This window comes from Histomonas meleagridis, assembly GCF_020186115.1.
Source record: "Histomonas meleagridis strain 2922-C6/04-10x chromosome Unknown contig_40, whole genome shotgun sequence".
Classification (NCBI taxonomy): Eukaryota; Parabasalia; order Tritrichomonadida; family Dientamoebidae; genus Histomonas; species Histomonas meleagridis.
Window position 1 is genome coordinate 370,127 of NW_027150884.1, and position 26,026 is coordinate 396,152.

A 26,026-nucleotide genomic window follows, 5' to 3' on the forward strand; every position below is an offset into this window, starting at 1 on the left:
GCAAATTCTCCGAGCGTTTCTCCTATTCAATTTCCGAGTAAATCATTCAAAAAGCAATAGCTGAGCAAATTTTTGTATGTATGGAACAGTTGAAGTTTGTTTGGACACATTCAAATCATTTGTGCAATAAACATGGTTGAGGATGGGCTTTTCAGATAAATAAACGGTCGAAAATTATACGTTAAGACAACAATTTAATCGCAAAGCTTTCCCCTGATAGAAAAAATTATTTCATTAAACAAAGCTCTTGCTTTATCTAATCTATCTTTCTATATCCTTTGTATGTTGTGATTATGCTTTGTTAATAATTTTTATTTTTATTTATGTTTTTTTTTGAATTCAGCCAAATCCCATTTACAGTAAAATTTCATTATATTAAAATATAATGAATAAAAAAATTTAAGGAATAAAAAAAATGAATGCAAAAGCTTGTACTGTCACTGCATTTTAGGTTGGACCCCTTTTCAGGGGAATTTCCATCCAAAATTCAATCAAACCGTTCCAACTAAAGCAAAGTGACTGTAAAACGAGAGGTGCTGCCTTTAATTAAGGAAAATAATATAGGGGTTGCAGAAGAAGGCATTCAGTATTTCCTGCCGATTTCTCGTAAATTGTACATAAGGTACTTACCATCCTGGAATAAATTCCAGAATTTTGCACCGCCCAAAAAAAACTCATTTTATGACGACGGTTTGGCCTCTCAAAATGTTATTTTACAACCGGATATCAACTGTTTCATTAAATTTAAACATCAAAAGTTTGCAGTTCTTCATCGAAAAATCTAATAAGCAAAAAACAAAAGTATTTTTATGCATTTACTTTGTTTCTTTCCTTGGAAAAAAGAAGTATGATCAATAAAAAATTTCAAGATGAATGAAAAATTTAGGAAAGAAAAGCATATTCAAATATGAATTTTATCTTTCAATCAAGCTGAAACTTAAAATAACTAATTTGTTATCATCTATATTTTCCTTGCCAAGTTCATAACACGACTAAGGCGACCGTTAATTTAAAATTGCTTCCAATGGAATCTGAGGTATTCCCTCGTGATTATTCCAGTGCTGAATATTGGGAATCGAGGTACAAAGAAGAATCAGGAACATTTGATTGGTATTTTGGGTGGAATGATGTTTTTCAAAAAAATCTGTTTTCATTAAACATCAAAGGGCCAATTCTTGTAGTTGGTTGTGGCAATTCTTTGATATCATATAACCTTGAAAAATTTGGCATCTATCCTGTTATTTCAACAGACATCTCTCATACATGCGTTCAAAAAATGCAAAAAGAATTTAATGGATGTTATTTGCCTATGGATGTATGTGATCTTCAGTTCAAGGATAATTTGTTTCCATGTGTAATTGACAAAGGAACATTAGATGCCATCTTATGTACACATGATTTTGAGTTGCCTATGTCGAAAATGATGCTTGAGATCTCTCGTGTATTAGCTCCTAATGGAGTTTTTATTGAGATAACATTTGGTAAAACAGCTGAAAAGTTAAACATTTTAGATTCTCCTGATTTATTGAATTGGACACTAGAAAAAAAGATTGATATTGTTAGTGGAAAGGGCACTGCAAATATGTTTGTTTTCAGGAAATTTAAAGAAGTTGTAATAGTTGATGATAATGGAAATGAATATTTTTCAAAAGATTGGAATGTTAAAATGTGAACCATAAAGCAATGCAATATTATGTAAACAATTATATTATATTTATTTACTCAATTTTTTAATAATAAAAAATTAGACATAAAATACGGACCGTTTAATTTTTGTCACTTTTCTATTCTTTAACGGTTTTGTCAAAACAAAAATGAGCTCTAAACACAAATCAAAGAAGCACGAGCATGATAAGGATAAGGAAAAGGATAAAGAAAAGGACAGAAAAAAGGGAGAAGGCGAAAGTAGACGCCATCATGAACATGGACGTGATCGTGAAAGAGATCGCGATGGTGAAAAACGTGAACATTCCAAGAGAGATCGCGATGGTAAAGAACGAGTTAAAAAAGAAAAGAAGATTGATCGTTCGGTAATACCTCCATGGGCAAGAGAACCAATCAATCCTGCAGATGATCGTTTTTACGAAGATTTTGAACATGAAATCACTCTTCCAGAAGAGCTTCTATCTATTGATCCAACGCATCCAATGATGGGCGGAAAATAAATTTCATCTTAATTTTGAATTAAAGTTAATTTCCATTTTTTTTTAAGCATTTTTGTTATACGATTTTTAATCAATTTGAAATAGACAATTTAAAAATTTTATGTAAAATTTTTCATTGTTTTTAACTATTTTAATTACAATAAAATTTTATTTATTCTTTTTCTTTTCAAGAATTTCTTTCTTTTTTCTATTTATTTCCGCTAAACTCACTACAATGCCCACACTTACTTCCCGCATCTGTTTTGCTTTTCTTTCATCGCATCCGCCGATTAACTTTTTTACTATTTCTTGTGCCATTAGAACCAACGAATTCTTTGAGAACGAAACTCTTTCTTCAAGTTCCCAAACTTCTTGTTGTTTCTTAGCGATTTGTCCGATGAGATCTTTCGACTCTAAAAACATTTGTGCAGAGTCTTTACGAGGCGCAGTCTTCGAGGAATGCACAACAATGCCTCGTCGCTTGTTGATCTCGTTTTGGAGCGCCCAAATTTTTTGATGCACTTTTTTCTCAATTACTCGTTTCGATGATTCCGAATCTTCAAGCTTACGATCATACTCAGCAATTTTGGATTGAAGCTCTTCAATTCTTTTCAGGTGTATAGTTTTTTTTTCTTCAATTTCTTGTTCAAGAGATGAGATCTTACGTAAAACTGTTTTAAGATCATCTGTACTTGGACTATTTTGTTGAGAAGCAGTGGCAACTTTTATGGCTTCGCGAAGTTGATTGGTCTCTGATTCTAATTTTTGCATTATTTCGCGTGATTCATCAACACTCGCAAGTTCTGTCTTTTGTTGGATACGTAGATTAGATAACTGTTGTTGAAGTTGCTCTCCAGTTCTTCCCAAAGATTTAGTTTTTTTGCCAAGTTCATTGACTTGTGTATCTAGAAATGCACGTCTAACAATTTGTTGTTTAACATCATCTATAAGCTGGGCAACTTCCGTTGCGATAGGGTGAAGTTCAGTTGGAATTGTATTTATATCAGGCATTGTATTTGATTCATATAAATTATGTGCTTGCAAAAATTTTGATATTTTTACAAACTTTAATTGTTCTGTGAGTTGTTCTCTTTCTTTCATTGATTGACTTATTTTGACACGAATTTGAAGATTTTCATTCCGAAAATTTTCGGCAACTTGTTGAGGGCTTAAGTTACTTCTCTTCTTTGCTGCTTCTATCTGTTCAAGTAGATTGTAATTTTTTGTTTTTAATTCTAAAAGTTGAGCTTGAAGTGTCTGGAAATCTTCTATTGTTACAGACATGTTTTAAGAGAATCCTATCGTTTTGAGGTACACCCCGTTATTTACAAAAGTGACGGTATAGAAATGAAGAAGAAATTTTGCATTATAATCGATATCGACATCTAGTAATTCAGTTAGAATTAAAAGGGAGATTTATGTTTCTAAGATGTTAATGAATGCGGATCAAATATACCATTGTTTTGCTATTTTGCAGAAACAGTTTTTGTTCTAATCAGTTCCTATAGAAAAATTTCAGAAAAAAACCAAATTTTCAATGAACCTCAAACTTTGTTTGGTTTACGTTTTTTAATGCGCCGAAACTTCTTTCGATTGTTCCGCAGGTTCACGGATGAATCTTCAGATGCAATTGACGAATTCGGGGCGATGGTATCTATGAATCCTGTTGATGTGCAACAATGTTTTTCATTTTATCAGCAAAATTTTTCTAATCTTGATCCAAATCAAAGGTTTCCCATTAAATTAGAAAATGCAATGCTCACTTTATTAAACTCGTTTATTCCATATACAGTTACACGACTTGAAGAAAAAGCGCAAATTACGGATGAATTAAAATTTATTTCAACAACCTTAAAATTTGGGGAATATGACAAAAAATTCTCCAATCTCATTAGTCAATTTTGTGTTCAGCTTCTTAAAGTTAACTTTCATGATGAAAATTGCCTCAATTTTATGCAAACAGCATTAAAAAATGACAGCGTTTTAACGACATTTGTTTCACCCATTTATTTATCAGATATATTTATTTATTGTTTTGATGTCAAAGACAATTATTATTCAGATTTAATACTTGATACAATTCAATCATTTCAATTCAAAGTCACATCCAAAGAAAATTTAGAAGCATTTATTGACGCCTTTCGTAGGGGATCTGTTTTAAACGTATATTCTGCTTTAAAATTCATCTTTTGTGTCACTCGATCCTTTCATCCTAATTATTTCATTAATGAGTTCTTTCCAATAATATCCAACAAAATCTATGATCTTGAATCGTTAGACTTTTTTGAATATTATCTCCAAACTAACAACAAAGCTACATGGGACTTCTTATGTCGCTCATGTTCACCATCAAAACTTAACGAAAACTTTTTAAATTCAATGATTTCACTTTTGAACCAATTCAAAGAGAATCCGTTAATTCTCAATTTCCCTATCGGCGATTTTATCACAAACGGAATCAACTTAACGTTCTCCACACAAGAAGAGTTATTAGAAATAATTCTAAAATTTACTGATAAGAAACGACTACAATTTTTGAAGCAATGTATTACAAGTCAATTTCATTCCAAAATCATTTATGAAATTTCTAAAAGTTTAAATGATTATGATACAATTGCACAGTTTTGTATATTTGATATTCCAATAAATGAATTAAAACAAAAATTAGAAACTGACAAAGATTATTGTAATTTATTATATTATATTTCCACGAATTTAAAATCAGAAAAAGTTATAAACTTAATTCCAATATTACTCAAACTTTCAGACTTAAACATCTGTAAAAAGTCATTAAAGAAAATATTAAAGCAAATAAATCCGGAGAAATATATCAAAATCATCAAGAAATCATTTAAACAAAGTATTATTACAACAGATGTCTTTCAAATCTTAACCAAAATATCGAAAGAAAATGAAAAATTTGTTTCATTAATATTAACTTCCTCGAAAACCATAAAATATTTATTTAGTTCATTCCAAAACATTAACGATTTAACATTTCTAATCACTATAATTCAAAATGGACCATATGAAATCATTGATGAATATATTAATGAACATTTTAATGAAACGATTTTAACCAAATTAAATGAGAAACAATTATATAACTTAATGATGGGGTTACCATTTGATTCTGAATCGATTGGAATATTACGAATTCCATCATTATTAAAACATGTGAAAATTAATGAATTGTTAACACCATTCGATCGATATGTTTATGGTAAATATGGAATGAAATACATCGAAAATGATAATGGAATTGATGAATATTTAATACAATACATTGACGAAAACAAAAAATTTGTTGATATCGTAAATAACACAAAATTAATGTTAAAAATGACTGATTTGAATCAATCGTTTTTGCCAATATATCAATGCCATTTTAATATGCCGAATTCTTTCGCAAGTTTCGAAGGTAATGTTTCGATTTCGTTTTGGTTTTATATTAATCATTTGATCGGAAAAACTTTAATACTTCAAACTTCTTTCGGTGAGATATCATATGATTGTGATGGATTAACAATATTCGATTTAATAACAATACAATGTAATATGAAAACTTGGAATATGTTAACATTAATTATGGCAAATCAAAATGTGAAGTGTTACTTGAACTCAAAAAGTGCAATTGAATTTTCAATACCGAAATTGAATTACTCAATGCAATTCGGAAGTAAAACATTCAATAATTCAATATGGTACTTAAACTCGGAGGTTATCTCAACAAATGAAATGTTTACACCAGACGAAATCAGAAATTTGTATTTGAAAGGTTTACCTAACGTCCGGAACGATAAATATAAAATTGCAAAAATTAATCCGAAAAATGGATTTAAATTTGTGGATTATAATGGAATTGGTAATTATTTATATGATGAAGAGTTTATCTTTTTGTTGTTAATTGGTTGTCAAACGAAAGAAGAATTTAATGATTTATTTGAAAGTTGTTTTAATTTATATTTAAAGTCATTAATTAAAACGGAATATTTCTATTCATCAATTCGATATATAATGATACGAAAAAAAGATTTTGTAACAACTGATTTAATCTTAAAATTATTTATTAATAACTTTAATTGTAATGATTATATTAATGTCTTCAGTGACTATCAAATTATTACATCGATTAACTTCAATTATTCGTTTTTCTTAAAGTTATTTAAGTTAAATAATAACTCGTTAACATTTTTAATGGATGTTTTAATTGATTGTTATATCTTCTTTGATATTAATAATGACTTAAAACAAATAATTTTAGATATAACAAAATTAATGATTAAAAATCATCCAAGTATATTAGAAAAATTAATTTTATATTTATCTAATTTCGAAGATAATAATTTATTTGAAATTATATTAAAAAATTTAAAACTTTTGGATTTCGACCGTTTACTATCGTTCTCGGCCGTTTTAACTGAAAAGTATTCAATTGCATTTATCAAAAAGTTGACGAAGAATTCAATCAGATTGAATAACTACAATTACAAAAGTTTAAAATTAAATAAATCGATTTTTATTAAATTAATACATGAAATTGATATTTGGTGTTGTTTATTATCATTTTTAACTAATAGTTATGAAATGAATTTAGATAATTTCATCACACAAACATCAAAAAATAATAAGATTCTAAAACTCATTTTAGATGTTTTAGCGACGTTTATCGGAATTGAAATAAAAGAAAAGGCAAAAGAAATGTTATCATTTAAAATATTGGAAATTATTTTCTCGATTACTTCATCAGATAAAATTCTTTTGTGTACAAAACAAATTTTACGACTTTCCGTTTTAGGTCTTGATAATTATCCTTATCAAGTAATACCTTTTAATGATAATGATAAAATAGAACAACAAATTAAGTCGCAGAAAGAAGAATATAAATTTAATTTATCATTACTTCAATCCTTACAACTCAAAAATTTCGATTTTATTAATGAATTTAAAGAAAATAATGATGTTAAAGAAGATGACAATAATGAAGAATTGGATATTCCTGATGAAATATTTGAATCGAAATCAATTTCATTAATTACTAATTTTAATGTGAAAATATTCGTCTCCGAATTAGTCGAATCATTGTTCATCAAAAAATTGTTTTATGTTTTTACGATTTTTGGCGCAAATGTACCATTTAAAGTTTCATTAAAAATGCACAAGAAAATAATTTTGGCATTTTTCGACCTGAAACCGAATTTGACAGAAGATGTAATGAACTCTTTGTTTGAGTTCTTGATTTTAAGGATTAATGAAGGTTGGTGGGAATCTAAAAAAGAATTAAAGGAATTGCTGCTAAAGTCAGTGAATTTGATGACGATAACAAAATCAAAAGTGTCAAAGTTATTCATATTTATAATTCTGACAAAAATTGACTCACAAAAAGTTTTCATTTCAATGTTTTCTCAAAAAATTTTCTTGAATTTTTTAGCGAATGATAAAACATTCTTTTTAAATATACAATATTTCATTTGTAAATTAAATAAAATAAAAAAACAATTAAAAGATTTAATGGTTCAAAAATTAATTTGTTTCAAAATAGAATTTGTAAACCATTTAAAAAGTGATACATTAAATCAATGGTTTACAAATAACGATGAATTGAAAAACGCATTTGAAGAATATAATCAAAATATTAAAAAATTATGTATGAATTCATTACAATTATTACATCAAAAACGAATAGAAGTTACAAAATATCCAAAAGTATCAGCAATTAATGAAAATGATAAAATTATAATTTTAAATGCATTAAAACAAAAACTTTTTTATCGATTAAATTTAACAAATTGGGAAATAGAAAAGTCTATTTCTAGGTTATTTAAACTTAAAGCGCAATATAATTATATGTTAAATCCATCAGAAAAATTTATGGTTGTCTCTTCTCCGAACCCTTTATCAGTGCCACAGAAATTACTTCCGTTGGTATATAACTTCAATTATCCCGAAGGCAAATTTATTGGTAAAATTCATACTCCGAAATCATTACATTCATATAAATTTAACACAAAATTAAACGAGCTAAACGAAGAAAAGTCAGCTGCGCTTTGTTTAAATGGTTGGTTCTTACCTCCGTATGTATCAAATTGTTTGAAGGAAGTAATCAACGCGCAAATTGAAAACGTTACATTGAATAACTGCTATTATTTGCCAACAACCGAAATTTTGGAGTCCGTTTATTTCATGAGCAGCGACACTTTTTACGTGTTGTTAAACGCGACGGTTGACGATAACGAACGTTTAATTTTGAATGAAAACGATTCAACAATGATTTGTCAATTTGCAGCTTTCGAATTACCGATTTATGGATATTATGGAAATTCTACATTATTTTGTCATCATCCATTGTTATATTTCAAATATTCTGATATAATATTAATAATTCCTCGGAGATATGCATATAAAAACGTTTCAATTGACATATATTTAAATAACGGAATTAGCCATACGATCATTTTCAAGTCAAAAAGTGATAGAAGGAACTTTGTTTCAAAAGTGAAAATTAAGGAGTTTACAATCCCTCAAAACTTCGGAATTTCTTATGCTCAGAAATTATTGTATTCGTCCATTGAAAAAGTTTCGAAGAAATGGTCCAACCGTCAAATCTCAACGTTTAATTATTTATTATATTTAAATGTCGTAAGTGGTCGATCATTCCGTGATCTTTCACAATACCCAATCTTCCCATGGGTCCTGGGTGACTTTGATTCAGATACGCCAAAGTCATCACGAAATTTATCAAAGCCAATGGGTGCACAAACTGAAGATCGAGCCAAACGTTTTATTGACAATTTCAATGAGATGAACTATCATTATGGTACCCATTATTCCCACTCAGCAGCGGTTTTACATTACATGCTCCGCATCGAACCTTTTTCTCTTTACGAAGTTCACCTCCATAACGGTCTCGACCACCGCGACCGTTTATTCTGCAACATTTCAGAAAGTTGGAAAAGTGCCAGCGATTTCAATCAGTCAGATGTCAAGGAACTTATTCCGCAGTTTTATTGTTTCCCAAATATGTTTGAATATAATAACGTGGTTGATTTGAAATGCCGTACAGATGGGTTACCATTAAATACTGTCATTTTACCAAAATGGGCAAAACAATCAGCAGTCAAATTCATATATGAAATGCGGAAAGCACTTGAGCAATCAAATGAAATACATCTATGGATTAACTTGATATTCGGATATCAACAAAGTGGGAAAGAAGCGATTGAGTCATTAAATGTGTTTCAGCCATTATCATATTACGAAAAGTTCAAAAGTACGGAATATGATGAAAGCGAAATGAAAGCTGTTATTGACACTGTTAATAATTTTGGTCAATGTCCGATGCAATTATTTAATGTTCAACATATTCCACGACAATTAATTGAAGTCATAGATATTCATAATTGTGAATTAAATATCACAAAACTAATTACTCTAAATCCGATCCCAAATTATATTAGAATTAATGGCGATGAGATAATTTGCTCCAATTTCGATTTGTTCGAATATTCGACGGATTATTTATACGCCGCTAAATTAATTAACCGCAAATTCATTTCAATCGATTCAATTAGCGGTGGTTTCATTCAAAAAATACCGGTTTTCACTTTCGGTAAACTTCACAAATTGGCGTTCTCAAGTCAGCACTTTTTGGTATGCGCTTCTTCATTTAAGAAGCTTCTTTTGTTCGATGCATCAACCGGTTATTTCATCAGGAGCAAAGAACTTCCTGATACAATTAAACAGATTCAGTTTGATGAGGTTTATAATATCATATTTGTTATAACTGAAAATCAAATCTTCGCATTTCGCCTTGACCTTAAAGAAATAGCATCAGCAACTTACGAGATACCTTTCAATTGTATCTCTGCAACTAGTTCGTCACAATGGTATCGATATCCATTTGTTATCGCGGGACATAATGACGGTAGTTGCTATATATGGCGCATAAGCTTCATGTCTGACGTCCCTACTTTTGAAAGCTTGTTCGTTTTCAAGGTTCAAGATTCTTCAATATCAATTATCAAAAGTTTCGACTCCGATAAGGCTATACTCGCAATGTGCGCTAATGGACAGTTATTCCTCGCTTCAGCTGCAATGGTAAGACATAAGTTACTTCGTTCAAAATATTTTTGCGAATGTCCATGTTGTGGTACGAAATCGCCAGCAAGTCTCTTTTGCTGTTCTGTGTGTGGTCTGTACTGTTGCAAGAGCTGTAGGATAAGTAGAATGCCAAATATATGCTCGAGATGCGCAAAATTCCAAGGCGATCTTATTGAAGAGTCAAGTGATTCATCAAATAGGAAAATAAGAAGAGAAAGCGTATACTCAGATAGCATTGGCAATGAAGTGTAAGTAAATATATAAAATCATGAAATAGTTTTAGTGCTCACTCAATTTGTTTGTGATATTTCTTGAAGTTTTTCTGTTTCATCATTCCGAATTATATTTGCAATTGGATTTGGATTATGTCCTTCTTTAATATGTTTTTTATGAAGTTCAAAATCATTTTTTGAAAGTTCTTCATAATTTTCTTTTATTTGAAGTTTAAACATACAGATTTTTTAAGTGATTGGGTTTATTAAAAAAACAAGATGTACAAAATATAAAATATATATTTTATGATTTAATGAAATCAAATTCATTTCAAGCATTTTTTCAAAAATAAAATTTGATTCTTGTGAGTCTATATTAAGAAAAAAATTTCTAAATGTTTTAATCAATTCAAAATTTTTTCATTTAATTCATTTTGCTTATTTTCTATCTTTTGAATAAAATTAAAATATATATTTAAATCTTTCATTTGTGAAAGAATTGATAAATATATTATTCTACTAAGAATCACCTTTGAATAAAATATAATATCATTATTATCTGTTAAATTTATGTTTTTACTAATACAATCTCGAATGTTATTTTCACTCAAATCAAAAATAATTTCTTCATGTGATTTCAAAACTTGCAATGATAAAATGATCGATTATTTATTTATCCATTTATTTTTGCTAGTGTTTGTCCTCATTAAACTGATATTAAATTTACATAAAATATATAATATAATTTATTCATTGTATTACATTTTATTCATTTAATCGACTTCTTCCACGCGTGGTCCTGATGAATGTCCACTATTTGCTGATGCTCCACTTCCTCCCTGCATGTTCGCGCCTGGCATTCCGCCTTGTGCGCCGCCTGCCGCATGTTGATAAGCTGCTTGCATAATTGGCATCAGTTTGCCTTCGAGTTCCTTCTGTTTCGCTTCGATTGTAGCGACGTCTGCGTCTTGGTTAGACTCCATCCATGCGAGCGTGTCATTGATTTCCTTGTTGATTGTATCCTTATCTGATTGTGACAATGCGTTAGCGAACTGCTCTTGATTTAATGAGTTGCGTACGCCGAAGCAGTATCCTTCGAGTGCGTTCTTCGCTTCCACTTTCTTACGTATTTCTTCATCTTGTGCTTTGTACTTCTCTGCGTCTGCAACCATTTTGTCGATATCTGCTTGTGAAAGACGTCCTTTCTCATTCTTAATCGTGATCTTCTTCACGTTACCTGTCGACTTATCTTGTGCCGAAACGTTCATAATACCATCCGCGTTAACATCGAATGTAACTTCAATCTGTGGTACGCCGCGTGGTGCTGGCGGAATGCCTGTTAAATCGAATGTACCGAGTAAGTTGTTGTCGCATGTTCGCGAACGTTCTCCTTCATAAACTTTGATTGTAACTGCGGGCTGATTATCTGAGAATGTTGTGAAGACATTTGACTTCTTCGCTGGAATTGTTGTGTTACGTGGAATGAGCACTGTCATCATTCCGCCAGCTGTTTCGATACCCAATGAAAGTGGTGCAACATCTAACAACAAAATATCTTTCACTGTGTCTGATGTATCACCTTTGATAATTGCTGCTTGGACTGCTGCACCGTATGCAACTGCTTCATCAGGATCAACACCACGGCATGGCTGCTTGCCATTAAAGAAGTCTTGTAGCAATTGCTGAACACGTGGAATACGTGACGAACCTCCAACTAAAACTATATCAGTGACATCTGACTTCGACATGTTTGCATCCCTTAAAACTTGTGCGACAGGGTTCATTGTTGACCTGAAAAGTTCATCATTTAAGTTCTCGAACATTGCACGTGAGATGTTATCCATAAAGTCGTGGCCTTCATATAATGAATCACAAACAATTGATGCGGATGTGGCTGTGGATAATGTTCGCTTAGCTCGTTCGCATGCTGTTCGTAATGTACGTAATGCACGTGGCGATTGCCTTAAGTCACATTTGAACTTCTTTTGGAATCGATCTGCAAAGTAATTAACCATACGATTATCAAAGTCTTCACCGCCAAGATGTGTATCGCCTGCTGTGGCACGCACTTCGAACATGCCGCCATCGATATCAAGTAATGAAACATCAAATGTACCGCCGCCAAGATCAAATATTAAAACATGACGCTCTTTATCGGATTTCTCGTTAAGACCAAATGCAATTGCGGCGGCTGTTGGCTCATTGATAATACGTAATACATTTAATCCTGCAATAACACCTGCATCTTTTGTGGCTTGACGTTGACCATCGTTGAAATATGCTGGAACTGTAATGACTGCATCTTTGACTTTGTCTGTAAGTTGACTTTCTGCAATTTCTTTCATTTTACCTAAAACCATAGCTGAGATTTCTTCTGGATAAAATTGTTTTGTTTCACCTTTCCATTGGACTTGAATTCTCGGACGATCTGCTTCGCCACGTACAACTTTAAATGGCCAATGTTGCATATCTTTTTGAACAACTGGATCACTAAATTTACGTCCAATCATACGCTTGGCATCAAATACTGTGTTTGTTGGATTCATGGCTGCTTGGTTCTTTGCAGCATCACCAACAAGTCTTTCGTCTTCTGTAAATGCAACATAAGATGGTGTTGTACGATTACCCATATCATTTGCTATAATATCAACACGATTGTGTCTGAAAACACCAACGCAACTGTATGTTGTACCTAAATCAATACCTATAGCTGACATAATAAAAAAATGATCTTATGAAGGCATTTTTTATTTGAGCATTTATTGATTCAAATTATGTATTCGACCATTTAAAGTATTCAAAAAATTAGAAGGACGTTTAACACGGACTGCCCCAAGAAGTAATCAATCTTGTAATAAAACTTTCATGATTATGTTTTAATTTGGATTATATTTTATGTGAAATTAACTATATTATAATGAATTTATAAAAATAACTTACTTTTAAAAAAATCATTTTCATACTTAAACAAAAATTACTTGAATACATGCAATGGCAATAACAAGCAGGCTTGAATACCAATTTGAAGCATCCCAATAAACGTTCACAATGATAACAAATTCAATAAAATATAATACTTGAAAATTGTATGAAAACGTTTGGTAATAACGGTCGAATGACTATTTAAAATTTTGAATTATTTTTAATCGTTCGAGCTTTCTTCTGGTTTATGAATTCCTATTTCCCACCCAACAATGATTTACACAAAGTTTTTCTAGAACGGCCTAATTCCTTCGACTTTAGAGGGAAAAAGGAAAGAATAGAAAAGCACCAGCATTATCAAAATGATTATTATTTTTCAGAAATAAGTCAAAAAGATATTAACCTAGCCCTTGAAGCAATAAAAAATAGTTCTAATGCAATAGAAATAATGCCTGCTCCGAAACAAGAGTTAAATCCAGATCAATATTGGGATTAAATGTTTTTTCCAAAAGCATTCGTATTGTACTAACCCTACTATTTTCATGTATGCAAACATCAGCGATGATTAAGTTTCATTATTTATCACTTTTTATTTTGTATGAGTAAATGTATTATTTTTAATTTTTTAAAAAACAAGTTTCATATGTTTCTAAGTTAATGTATAATTGATATGCTTAGAATAGAAGTGATGATTTAGAAGATCTGAGCTTAATAAATTTTACACAAAGATGTAATTTCATCAACTGTGTTGTTAATAAAATGACAATACTTTCAAAATTATCTCATTATTGAAATATAGCTTGTTTCTATATGCTAAATTAAAATAATTTAACTAAGACTATAATAATTTAATGAAAATTTAAAAGCAATTTTTTATTTTTTCTTGTTGGTAAAAGGGAATCTTTTTTAATGAAATAATTACATAAACTTAATTTTGATTGAAGTCATCATCAAATGGATCATCTTGAGCCATATTGTAAAGAGGATTATGATGTTCAATTTGTACTTGATTTTCTGGTACAAACTCACTTACCATTTCAGCTTGTGGATGTGACTTAGAAAATATGATTAGCAATGTGATTAATGTAATTACTAATGCAATAACAGCAGCAGCAATGAGTGAATATATCATTATTGATTTTTTGGTTGACTTTCCCTTATCTTTTACTTGCCAATTCTCAGAAATAAATGATTTTGGACTTTTCTTATCATTAGAAGTAGAATTTTTTGTAGGAAGAGAATGAGGAATTGGTGAATTACTTATATTTAATGATCTAGGTATTCGTGTATTATTTGAAGTAGATATGGTGGAAATATTCTCTTCATTCAATGTAATATACATAGACTTGGTATTAATTAAGTTTTGAGCTTGAATATATAAAGATGAAATCTCACCAACATTCTCGGCACCGTCTATTGCAGCAACATGTACATATACTCCTGTTTGAATTTGATCATCTGAAAGTGGGATAACAGGTCCAGTTACACAATTTATTAAATCATCAAATGATGGTTTTGCATTATTTGAAATTGCATATTTATATTTTTGCACCCCTGTAATTGCATGAACATCGACAGCATTTGATTGTGCAATAAATATATCATTTGCTTCAAAATAAGCTTCAACCATATACTTATAGTTTGATCCCAAATCAGTGGATTTAATTTTTACAAATTTTGTCCCTAGATCAAAATTTAGGGAATTAATGATAGGTGATGCGAGATCTCGTGATGAATGTTCGATTAGATTATTATCAGTTGTCCTTTGTTTTAAATAATAAATTGTGTTTGCAATTATTTTTCTTTCGTCTTCAGTTGAGTTACAATTGCTATGCCCGGTTTGAATCATTGCAGTGTTATTTTTTGTTGTAAGATAAAATCCTAATATATCCCCTATTTCGTTATAATAGATTCTATCATTAAATGTAAACCAGACATCACCTGAAGCTGCTTGATCTGTAGAGTGAGTAAAAGGAATACTTAATCTATCCCCGATATCGCCAATTTCATATGGATAATCTGTTAATAATCCTTTCTTTTGTATTGAAATGTTCTTACCTTCATCATGAAAATACCTTAATATAATCTTTTTACCAGTTTTTGGATCAATATAATAATCATCAGCTTGTAGTATTTTGATTCCGAATAAATCTCTGATTGCCACTAAACTTTCAGCTTTTTTTTTATAGAAATCATCAGAAATTATATCATGTCCAACTAACACTCCATATCCTTTTTTAATATATTGACTAATAATTCCTTTGGCTGTTTCTGTCTTAATGGAATATATTCCATTGGCATCCCATGTTCCAAAAACCACTACATCATATTTATAAATAAAATTTGGATCTTTTTCCACATTATCTTCAAAATCATTAATAGAAATAGGTTCAACAAATATTAATTGTTTTCCGGTTTCATGGTCAATTCCATAAGGATCAAATTCCATTAATTCATCGCCTTTTTTTACTGTACCACCTTCCATCCAAACTTTTAATGCTGCTGACATAGGTAAATTATATGGTTTTGCATTATTACCGAAAGTAAATGTAGCATTGTAAGTTAGATAACCTAGCACATCTCCAGAGTTAGATTTTACTCCTTTATATGAATTTTCAAAGCTTGGATATACATTTAATACATTTACAGGGTTTCCATGTTGATATGTGCTTATTTGTTTCCATTCTGACCATTTACCATTTGAATTCTGACTCTTTTGGAATAGCTTATAATACACTTTATGTTTTGATAGATCTGTCCAAGTAAGATGTGCCAGTCCTTTACCATATGTTTGTGTGGGTTCAAATATTGCGTTTAATTTAATATTAATAGATGATGTTAAAACAATAAGAATCCCAAGCATATTTTAAAAAAATTGCAAAAATAAATTAAAGTAATGTTTTTTTAAATATGTTCATAAAAATTCTTATAAGAATTAATTAAGTTAAAATTGAATAATAAATCTTATATAATTTCCGACAACCTAGAAAAAACGAATAGAAAAAAAAGCTTTTTTAGTTTAGTATGTTTATATAATTTTATATTGATAACATTAAAATATTTTGAGTCAATGAAAAGTGTTTTTTCTCAATTTTTGATATATAATTTGTTTCTCTAAACAATTCTAAGATTTAGTTTAATATATTTATAAACATGTTACCTCTATATACAGATTACAATAAAACAAATTTTATTTTATATTTTAATGTTGGAGTTTTATTGCAAAAATCAAGCTATGCTTTGTTCAACTTAAAACAAAGACTATAAGAAATATCACAATACTTCATTTTACAGTTCATGTATAGCAGAATTCCCAAAATTGAAGTATCAATTCATGGTTGGAGATTGATAAGAAAGTGTGTCGACAAAACAAAAAAATCGTAATATATATATTGCTTTCTTTAAAACCAAAGGTAAAAAGATATAATAAAACAAATGAGAATTTTATCATCATAAATTGATAATCACTTCTTCAACATATGAAGTTTACTCACAATAATGATCATAAAAGAAAATTCTTTGTGAGGAAGCATATATAAATTCTTTATGAGGAACAATATTTAAAAAATATTTGTATAGTTCACATTCCTCCAATAAATAAAATTTTCATATAAAATATTTATTAACTTATTTCAACAGAAGAAGTTTATTCATCTTCAATGTTGTTATTGTTGTATTTCTTTTTATGACGTATAACCAAAACAACAACAACAACTGACGCACAGATGCACACTGCATTTGCAGCCTTGTTGTTTAAGCTTTTAGCTGAGCCATGTCCATTGAATTTACACTTTTAATATTTGGCTAAACTCTTTCATGTACTCCTTTCACGAGCAGCTCGTGTCCGCATAAGTTTAACTCTTGAGCGCATCTTTCGCATTTTGCTTTAGTTTAATGATTGAGTCAATTGATTCTTTGTGATTTGCATTGTTAATTCTTTTTCCATAGTTCTTTTTATTTTATTCACTAAGGTATGTCAATGATTTAAAATGTTGTCATTACTTCTTATTTGATGTATCTTTAAGTTCTTCATCTTTAGCTTTGGCTTCTTCTATAATTGAACCATAATACTTAGTAAATACATTTTCTTCTGAATAAAAATATCTTTAATTGGTTCTTGTTCAGTAATTACGATATTTATTATAAACCTAAATTTTAGGACAGTAAAAGTGACGGCAGTTGTAACGGTTATGGTCTTTCTTTCAGACCCAATGCCAGCTAATTTTGTTCCAAAACACAACCGTGAGCATGCTAAAGGCTCTTTCGAACGTGGCTGCCGCTGCTGCCAACGTCGTCGTGGTGTTATCCGTAGCTATGGAATTAACATGTGCAGAAGATGTTTCCGCGAACGTGCTCATCTCCTTGGATTCAAGAAATATGACTAAACAGACCAATTACTAGGCATTCCGTTCTTATTATTTTCTGATCTTTTTTTATTATTTTATTTCATGAAATAATTCTTGATATCAATAATTCTTTTTTATTTCTAACAATTTTATGTTTTTAAAAGCTTGCTTTAAAATACATTTTTTTGGAAAACGAATTGAATTTTCAAGAAAAACATTTGTTATCTGTAACTTATAATGTTTTATTTAAACTTTTCTGAATTATATCAATATTAATTTTGATGAAATTTTGCTCAAAGTTTTCAAGGCTGAACTTTTGGGATTCTTTTCTGAATCTTATTCTGACATCATCTGAATGATCATTTAGAGCTCTTTCCAACTTTTCAACATACTCATCGCATGTCAATGCCAAATAATTTGTGTCCTTAACAATATCCATAAGAGGGCCTGCGCTTCTATTAGAAATTGGAATCAATCCAGCTGCCATATATTCAACAACACAAATACCGAAATGTTCATCACGCATTGTGTGAAGTCCAATATCTGCTTTCCTAAGTAATTGTTTCAGCTGTTCATATGGAACATTTGGACATAATTCAACTTTCAGCTTTTTTTCGTCTATCACCTTTTGTAAATCATTCAATAATAAACGGTCTATTTCATTTCTACAACCGCCGACGATAACCAAATGAGCTTTTTCATTAATTTTGGAAAGCTTTTCCATAATTTCTAACTGTAAGAAATAATTTTTTTCAGGACGGAATTGCCCAACACTCAAAATGAATCCTTTTTCACGATTTTCTATTGGGAATTCTCCAAATTGTCTACAATCACATGGAGGATAAAGAATTACAGGCTTTTTCCCATAGATAGACTCAATGTGATTTGATGTCCATGTTGAATTTACCATTGTTATATCCATGAACTTACTTGTTAACGAATAGAAGAAACATAATATGCGATAATAAAGAATCTTAATATTTGTTAAAAATGATGACTTTGCGATTTCTTGATCATTGTTGAATGACGTTTCATTACTTTTTACTTTTGAGAGCATGTCTGTTGAAATGTATGGATAATGAATATAAAAAATAACAGTACAGCCACCAAAGAGTTTCCAAACAAAGGAAGCAAATGGTGCACCAGTAGTGTCTATAACAACACTTGGAACTTCTTTCATTAGACACTTAAATACATATACAATAGAACTTAATGCTTGCATTATTAAAGTAAATCTGGGATACCTGCCTGGCTTTATGAAATCAGCTGTTCCTACGTTTATAAATCGTAAGTGAGAAGGAATTACCATATCGAAACTCTTGAATATTTTTTCTTTTGCTTGGTCATATGTACATTCTTGGGAATAAATTGCAATATCTATGTTTTTATCTTTAAGAGAATCAACAGCAGCCCAGAGAACGCGTTCTCCTCCTGCACAATCAAGACAATTTGGATGGAAGAAAACTACCGAATTTTTCTTTTTTCGACGGAAATATAAAGCTGCCATTATAGAAAGAATAATTGGAAGTAATAAAACACATATTAATATAATCATGTTTCAAGTATTTGTCCAGAAGCTAACAAAACAAAGATAGTCAATTACCTCCTTTTACAAAAAGAAAAATTTTTCCAAATGAAAGCACCTGCACCAGGATTATTCCAATACGACCAAATTGTTCACAGAAATGCACTTAAGTTTGATGATGATTTATGTTGTTCAGTTACATTATCTACAAAAAACATCTATGTATGTTTAACATGTGGAAAACCATTTAGTGGCGGATCTTCAACATCTCCACTAACTCAACATTTTGTTGAGAAATTCCACCCATTAGCAATCAGAATGAGTGATACAGAAATTGTAGTTCTTCCAAATTATGATGTTTTACCAGATGTTCCAGAACTTCAAGACATTAGATTTACAGCGCATCCAGTTTACACACAAAAAACAATAGCTTTCATGCATGAAAAGATGAAAAATGGCGGAGAAATTATTCCAGGTGCACTTGGGTTAGAGACACTCAAACCAACACATGCGCAAATTTCAGTAATTCGTTTTATTTCATGTATTGATCCACTTCGTGATTATTTTCTTTTAAAAGATTTTGATGTACCGATATTAAAAGAATTTTCAACCTTCTTCAAGAACTTCTTTAATCCATATTTTTACAAGAAACAGATTTCCCCTTCTAAGCTCTTTCGCTCGCTTCCTGAGATTGATGATCCATTCAATTTCCTATCGGTCATTTTAAACGAGCTCAACAACAAATTTGGGAAAAATAATCTTTTAAGTACTCTATCACGAGGGCTTTTAAACATTGAGAAGTATGAAGATGCAGGCCATTGGAAATCAAGCAAACGAAAGATTTGGATTCTTCCACTTGAAATCACTGATTCCCCATTATATCGTTCTGGTCTAGAAAAAGAGAAAATTATTCCGCAAACAGAATTAACTGAGCTTTTAATACGGTATAATGGTGTTACAATTACTGAGACACCAATTGGTGATGGGAAAGTCGAACGTAAGAAAATGAAAATGTGTAATGCGCCAAGTTATTTAATAATAAGTATAAATAGAATTAAGAAAAATGAGTTTAATCTTGAGAAAAGTAATATGCATGTGATATTACCAAGAGAGGCATTAAACATGAGCGAATATGGTATTAATGGTGAGTATAAAGTGAGAGCTATAATTTCGCATGAAGGAACGCCGAATGATGGGCAATACTTAACATACATAAGGAATAAAGACGCTGGAAATTGGATAAAATGCGGAACTATAGACGTGAATGAGACGATTGAAGATGTCGCATTTTTGTCGCAAGCGTGCTTTTTACTTATGGAGAAAATTTAATAAATGTTTACATCTTTTTGTTTATTCCATTTAATCTCATTTGAACCTTCATTAATAATTATAATAATGAAAATGATTTTAATTTTTTGAAGAAATCAAAATTAAAAAACATTTATTAAAGCAAACAAAACTGAAATTCTTTATTTTTTTTATTCATGAATTTTTTTCAAGAATATAAAATGAAGAGAATTAACTGTAAAAAAGTTATAAAACAGTATTACAATTTCAAAAATAAAAGAATAAAAGTATTTTATTATAGGAAGAAAACAAAAGAAATAAAATCAAGCATTGTTTGTTAATGCTTGCTGTATTTGATTTAATGCATTATCGAGATCTTCAATGGAATTTGATTGTATTTCATGAATCATGTTAGCAGGAAAGTCTTCGATAACTTCATCAAGAATTGTTCTGAAAATTTCTGCTTCGACATTTTCGCGAATTTTATCTTCACTATATCCACGGGCAGCGAGTCGCTTCCAAAGTAAATCTGATTCACAACGAAGTACAAGCACGAAGTCAAGATTTTCAATATCAACAACGTCAGAACAGTGAAAATCAAATACTATACCACCTTCTGGATGACTTGCAATGATATTGTTCAATTCGGCTTCGAGGAGGTTTTCGTCATAAATTGTGCAATCGCGCTCTTCATCTTGTTCAGTCCAAAGATGGTTATCACGAATTAATTGACTGATTGGCACATGAAGTAAACCAAACCTAGATGCCAACATTGATGAAAATGTTGTTTTGCCGACACCAGGAGTTCCTGTAACAAGAAAGTTTGGTTTTGTTCTTTGCATGGATTTTACCCGGCCACAGAATTTGCCATTATTAATTTGAGTGAAAATAAAATGACATTTTTGAAATTTTATGCAAAAAAATATAAATAACTCAGATTCTTTCAACAATGAAAATGATACAACTAGTTCAGATTTTTCAGCAGCCAGCAGTGAATTAATTGACTCGTTTGTACAAAGAAAAAACACAAATTCAAAAAATGTAATAACAAAAATTAATCAACAACAAGACCCTGAACTTTGGATTGAGTACCAAACCTTAAGAGATGAAAATGAACAGCTAAAAAATAAATTAGAAATTTTGAGAAAAAAACTCCAAGAAATCACTCAAGAAAATGAATCACTTCTGTTGATTTTGGAGAAGAGCTTAAAGCTTCGATATCACTATAAGAAAAAACTACAGAAATGAAAATTATGATAATTTGCAATCAATATAATTTTACAAAAACACCAATGGGATATGACAACTTCATCAGCACGATGAAGAAGTTCGAATTTTTCATGATTTTCATAATAAATAAATCTAAAGAAGATATTCCATGACATAATTCTTTACTCTTATCTCTAACGTTTCTTAAACATATTGGCAAAATAACATTTGTGCCATTTAGTAAACAGGATCAATATTCGACCAATTGTTTGTTGTAAATGAACCAATGCTATAGCTGTAATTATCGAAACAATAATCTCCTCCATCATCAATTTCGATGTTGTCTTCTAGCACGAATGGTGAGTCGTTTTCGGTACTCTTTATGATTGGAACCATAACAGGTGATTCCTTTTCATACCTATTATTAACAGCTATCCATGGTCTGAGTTGATGTGGCATGTGGTCAGCTAGTGTTCTTTTAGATCTAGACTTTGAAGATGCTGAATTTTCAACGTGTTTGCAAATTGCATGTAAATTTTGAATATTAATCGAAAAAGATTCATTACAATTTGTGCAGGTTAGAAGAAAAGATTTTGTTCCAAGGCTACTATGTAAAACTTCTGATGGAGAATTTATTAAAATTCCTTCCATTTTAATAACAAACTGTGTATCATCATGTTGGCTGTTTGTTACTCCAGAGCCTCTAGAGACTATAAATTTTATATTTCCGCATTTGCAGGATTCTTGAGTCGCTGACATTAACTGTGGTTCGTCTTCACAAAATCGTTCTCTCAAAATTATGCTCACAAAATTGAATGCATGTGATTGTATCGGCACAATTTTGTGAGGAGAAAAAAAAAAACAAAATAATCGCTGTTGACTCAATTTGTATTAAAATCTGTACTCGACAAATTTGTCATCATAAAATGTTTAAACACGTTCCCATTAATTAAAGGCGACATAATAGTTTTTATATATTCAACTAAATTGCTTATTTATTTTTATCATTGTTAAACAATTCATTTTGTTGAGTGCACTCAACAAGTTTCATCATCTATTTGTTTATAAATTTCCTTTCTTTGATTACAAATGAAAAACATTTATGAATATAAATTCTTTAAGTATAAAAATAACAGATGAATGACTTAAATGATGTTGAGTTTTTCGATTTTCTTCTTCTTTACTGAAAAGTGCCATAACAGGAAATGAATGCAATTTGATCGTTTAGCACGTTTGTCATCCTCTTTGCTGTCAAATTTTTTTATAAATACTTAGATGATTGGCTGGCCTATTTTTCGTTTTATTTCATTTCCACTAACATTTCTTTTCCCAGGTTATCGTTCATTCATTGCTGTTGTAAGTGAAGGTTCAGATGATGATTTTAGATGGCTCTGCTATTGGTTGGTTTGCGCATTCCTTTTATTAATCGAAGCTGCTGCATCTTTCTTACTTAACACAATTCCTTTTTATTACGAATTAAAATGCATTTTCTTACTATTTTTACAATATGATACCGCAAAATTAGCAGAAGATATATATAACAAATTTTTGGGTCCTGCAATCAAACACTATGAACCAGCTTTGGATAAGTTCATTGCTTCTTATTCTCAACAAGCCGAAAAGATCAAACATACTGCAAAATCTCAAGTTGCAGACGCAGCAATTAAATATGCATTAAATAACTAAACAAGCACAACTTTTATGAATGATGTTTTTATCTTATAAGACAAGTGCACATGTGAAATTTGATTCTGTCAATAAAAAATTTCAATCTGAAAAGAAAAATAAAACTATTTCAAAATATTTGTTGGTAAAATCATTATTTTACATGTTGAACTTCTGATTTTAATTTCATCTTTTCCCCAATCATGTGCAAAAATAACAAAGCATTTTACGAGAATTTATACAAAATTTTAATATGCGTTTCGGATTGTTTAATATTATTAAAAGTAAATCCATTCCGAGAAAGGTATTGATTTGAAGAATTTCTGAAACCTTGTTTGAATTTCGCTTTGGTCAAGCAGATAAAATAAGCAATGTCTCAAAACAAAGATATACACAAGATGCTCGTTAAAGAGCTCAAAGAAAAGCTAACCGAACTTGGTGTTGAACCATCGACATTTGCTAAACTCAAAAAAGCTCAATTAGTCAAATTACTTGAAGAGAAACTCGCAGAGGAAACAGCCGAAGAAAGCGAAGAAGAACCAGCTCCTGAAACTAACGAAGAACCTCATGAAGAAAATAAAGGCGACATCCCACCATCTTTACCTCCTGCATCTGATGAAAATAAAGGCGACATCCCACCATCTTTACCACCTGCACCTGAAGAAAATAATAACGATATTCCACCTCCATTACCTCCAACACCTGCAGCTATTTCCGAACCCGTCAAAATAAGTTCAATAATCAGTCCATTCCAGTCAAAATCTCAAAACACATCCGAAGAAAAGAATGGCCCACCCAAGGGCATGAACTTCCAATTTGATCTTGCCCATTTAACAGCACTTGATCCCAATCATTATTCCCAATCCGATGTTCAAGATTCCAATCTTCTTTTACAAATGGCCACTTCCTCTCTCAACCAACTATTTGCGCAACTCAATTCACTCGAACGCGAGGGAGATAACCGCGTCAAACTTCCCAATGATGTCATTAGTCTTCCACGATCTCAGCCAATTCCAACCGAGAAAGTCATGACGCGTTGGGAAGCTTTCAAGAAAGAGAAAGGGCTCAAGACACAAGCGAAAGAGAAAATTGTCCAAGATGAAGCCACAGGCGAATGGCGCCTTCGCTATGGCTACAAACGCGCGAACGCGCCAAACCAAGATTGGCTGATCGAAGTTCCTAATGGTTATGAAGGCGATCCATTCGAGAAGCGCGAGAACAAACGAAAGGAGAGCATCAAAGAGCAAAAGAAGAGAGAACGAAGGAACAAAAATAGAATCGCAAGAGCGAAGTTGGACATTTCGAACGTGTCTGCTAAAGGAAGTTATACTAAGGAAACTATAAGAACTGCAATTAAGGCTTCAGAACACCCAACGTCATCAGCGTCAATGAACCAATTTAACAAGCTGGAGAATAAGCCGCCAATATTCGAGGAAGGAAGTAAGCTGCCGAAGATATTCGATAGAAATAAAGGAAAAAAGAAAAATGGAAGAAAATAGAACTAAATAAAAGAAAAAGTAATAAATTTATTTTGTGTATGTTTAAGCTCACTCACAGATCAAATCTTCTTATGGGTGGCAACATGAAACGGATGATCAAAATAAAATGAGCAAAAACTCTCTGCGTGAATTATTTTTTTTTCTTTTGTCTTATTTTTATTGATTTGCTGTTTGTGTTTATTCTATCGTTCTCTATCGTGCTTTCTATTTTTTGGAATTAGTCGAAAAATTTTCAAAATAATTCATAAGAACAAAAATATTATAATAAAACATTTAACAAAAACATTATTGAAGTTGAATCATTCAATCGAGAAACTATCACAAAGGATAGTCAATGATAACCTTTCATTCATGTGATTCATATTCTGGCGTTTCGGTTGAGACAAAACAAGTATGTTTAAATATTTCACATATTAAATGTAAGAAGATATTAAATATTTATCGTAAGATTGGAATATATGGCGAACCAGTGACGTACTTTAATAACTTTTGTATATTTAATTTATTACATCGAATAACATTTTCTTTAAGTTTTCAGATTATTTTGTATTATGTTTGCAATCTTCGATATCAATTTTACCTTCTCTCGTGATTTAATTCATTTGTATTAAACATTCTGCTTTTAATATTATACAATAGAATCATTTAGGAAGCGTTCGAGTTGTTATTTAACATTTTTAATAAATATGAAATTAATTACTTCTTCGATATACATTTTTATTTTCGTTTGCTAACCATTTTCAACAACTTCGAATTCATTGATAGTGAAATTTAAATAAAGATCATCTGCTGAGTTTGAAGTTAACCATTTCATTGATTTAATAAACAATCAACTCAACTTTTTTATTAAGAATTTGATTTAAATTGCATTTATAAAGTTTCATTTCGATTAAATAAATCTCCTTAAATGTGTCATTAAAGATATCTTCGAGTAATGTTCTATAAGTCACCATCTGTTTCACCGCTATAACTACCAAATTATTAAAGAAACATTACAAGTTTTGCGATAATTTCCTTATTCGCGAATCTCAATGTATAATACATACAATACGAAGCGTTACTCAACTCTTGTAGAGTTAACAAGTCAGGTGTTAATATTGCGTAGATAATTTGGTTT

The 26,026-nt window shown here is 30.5% G+C and overlaps 10 protein-coding genes across 10 annotated transcripts; 5 read left to right on the forward strand and 5 right to left on the reverse strand.

Moving 5' to 3' along the window:
• Positions 1–1,024: 1,024 nt before the first annotated feature.
• Positions 1,025–1,672, forward strand: GO595_006127 (methyltransferase-like protein 13; the record flags this gene model as incomplete). Its single annotated transcript, XM_067919446.1, has 1 exon — positions 1,025–1,672. The coding sequence occupies one exon, from the start codon at positions 1,025–1,027 to the stop codon at positions 1,670–1,672; it is 648 nt and encodes a 215-aa protein (XP_067773723.1).
• Positions 1,673–1,814: 142 nt separating this feature from the next.
• On the forward strand, positions 1,815–2,165 carry GO595_006128 (uncharacterized protein; the record flags this gene model as incomplete). The annotated part of the gene is made up of 1 exon (XM_067919447.1): positions 1,815–2,165. One exon carries the CDS (start codon positions 1,815–1,817, stop codon positions 2,163–2,165), a length of 351 nt encoding a protein of 116 aa, XP_067773724.1.
• A 147-nt stretch (positions 2,166–2,312) lies between these two features.
• GO595_006129 (uncharacterized protein) lies at positions 2,313–3,428 on the reverse strand (the record flags this gene model as incomplete). The annotated part of the gene is made up of 1 exon (XM_067919448.1): positions 2,313–3,428. The coding sequence occupies one exon, from the start codon at positions 3,426–3,428 to the stop codon at positions 2,313–2,315; it is 1,116 nt and encodes a 371-aa protein (XP_067773725.1).
• A 5,463-nt stretch (positions 3,429–8,891) lies between these two features.
• On the forward strand, positions 8,892–10,496 carry GO595_006130 (Beige/BEACH domain containing protein; the record flags this gene model as incomplete). The annotated part of the gene is made up of 1 exon (XM_067919449.1): positions 8,892–10,496. One exon carries the CDS (start codon positions 8,892–8,894, stop codon positions 10,494–10,496), a length of 1,605 nt encoding a protein of 534 aa, XP_067773726.1.
• A 733-nt stretch (positions 10,497–11,229) lies between these two features.
• GO595_006131 (cytoplasmic heat shock protein 70) lies at positions 11,230–13,173 on the reverse strand (the record flags this gene model as incomplete). The annotated part of the gene is made up of 1 exon (XM_067919450.1): positions 11,230–13,173. One exon carries the CDS (start codon positions 13,171–13,173, stop codon positions 11,230–11,232), a length of 1,944 nt encoding a protein of 647 aa, XP_067773727.1.
• Positions 13,174–14,306: 1,133 nt separating this feature from the next.
• On the reverse strand, positions 14,307–15,887 carry GO595_006132 (DUF5057 domain-containing protein; the record flags this gene model as incomplete). The annotated part of the gene is made up of 1 exon (XM_067919451.1): positions 14,307–15,887. The coding sequence occupies one exon, from the start codon at positions 15,885–15,887 to the stop codon at positions 14,307–14,309; it is 1,581 nt and encodes a 526-aa protein (XP_067773728.1).
• Positions 15,888–17,956: 2,069 nt separating this feature from the next.
• On the reverse strand, positions 17,957–19,231 carry GO595_006133 (glycosyltransferase family 4 protein; the record flags this gene model as incomplete). The annotated part of the gene is made up of 1 exon (XM_067919453.1): positions 17,957–19,231. One exon carries the CDS (start codon positions 19,229–19,231, stop codon positions 17,957–17,959), a length of 1,275 nt encoding a protein of 424 aa, XP_067773729.1.
• Positions 19,232–19,357: 126 nt separating this feature from the next.
• GO595_006134 (cysteine proteinase) lies at positions 19,358–20,578 on the forward strand (the record flags this gene model as incomplete). The annotated part of the gene is made up of 1 exon (XM_067919454.1): positions 19,358–20,578. One exon carries the CDS (start codon positions 19,358–19,360, stop codon positions 20,576–20,578), a length of 1,221 nt encoding a protein of 406 aa, XP_067773730.1.
• A 281-nt stretch (positions 20,579–20,859) lies between these two features.
• Positions 20,860–21,378, reverse strand: GO595_006135 (the record flags this gene model as incomplete). The annotated part of the gene is made up of 1 exon (XM_067919455.1): positions 20,860–21,378. One exon carries the CDS (start codon positions 21,376–21,378, stop codon positions 20,860–20,862), a length of 519 nt encoding a protein of 172 aa, XP_067773731.1.
• Positions 21,379–23,781: 2,403 nt separating this feature from the next.
• Positions 23,782–24,909, forward strand: GO595_006136 (RRS1-domain-containing protein; the record flags this gene model as incomplete). The annotated part of the gene is made up of 1 exon (XM_067919456.1): positions 23,782–24,909. One exon carries the CDS (start codon positions 23,782–23,784, stop codon positions 24,907–24,909), a length of 1,128 nt encoding a protein of 375 aa, XP_067773732.1.
• Between the last annotated feature and the right edge of the window lie 1,117 nt (positions 24,910–26,026).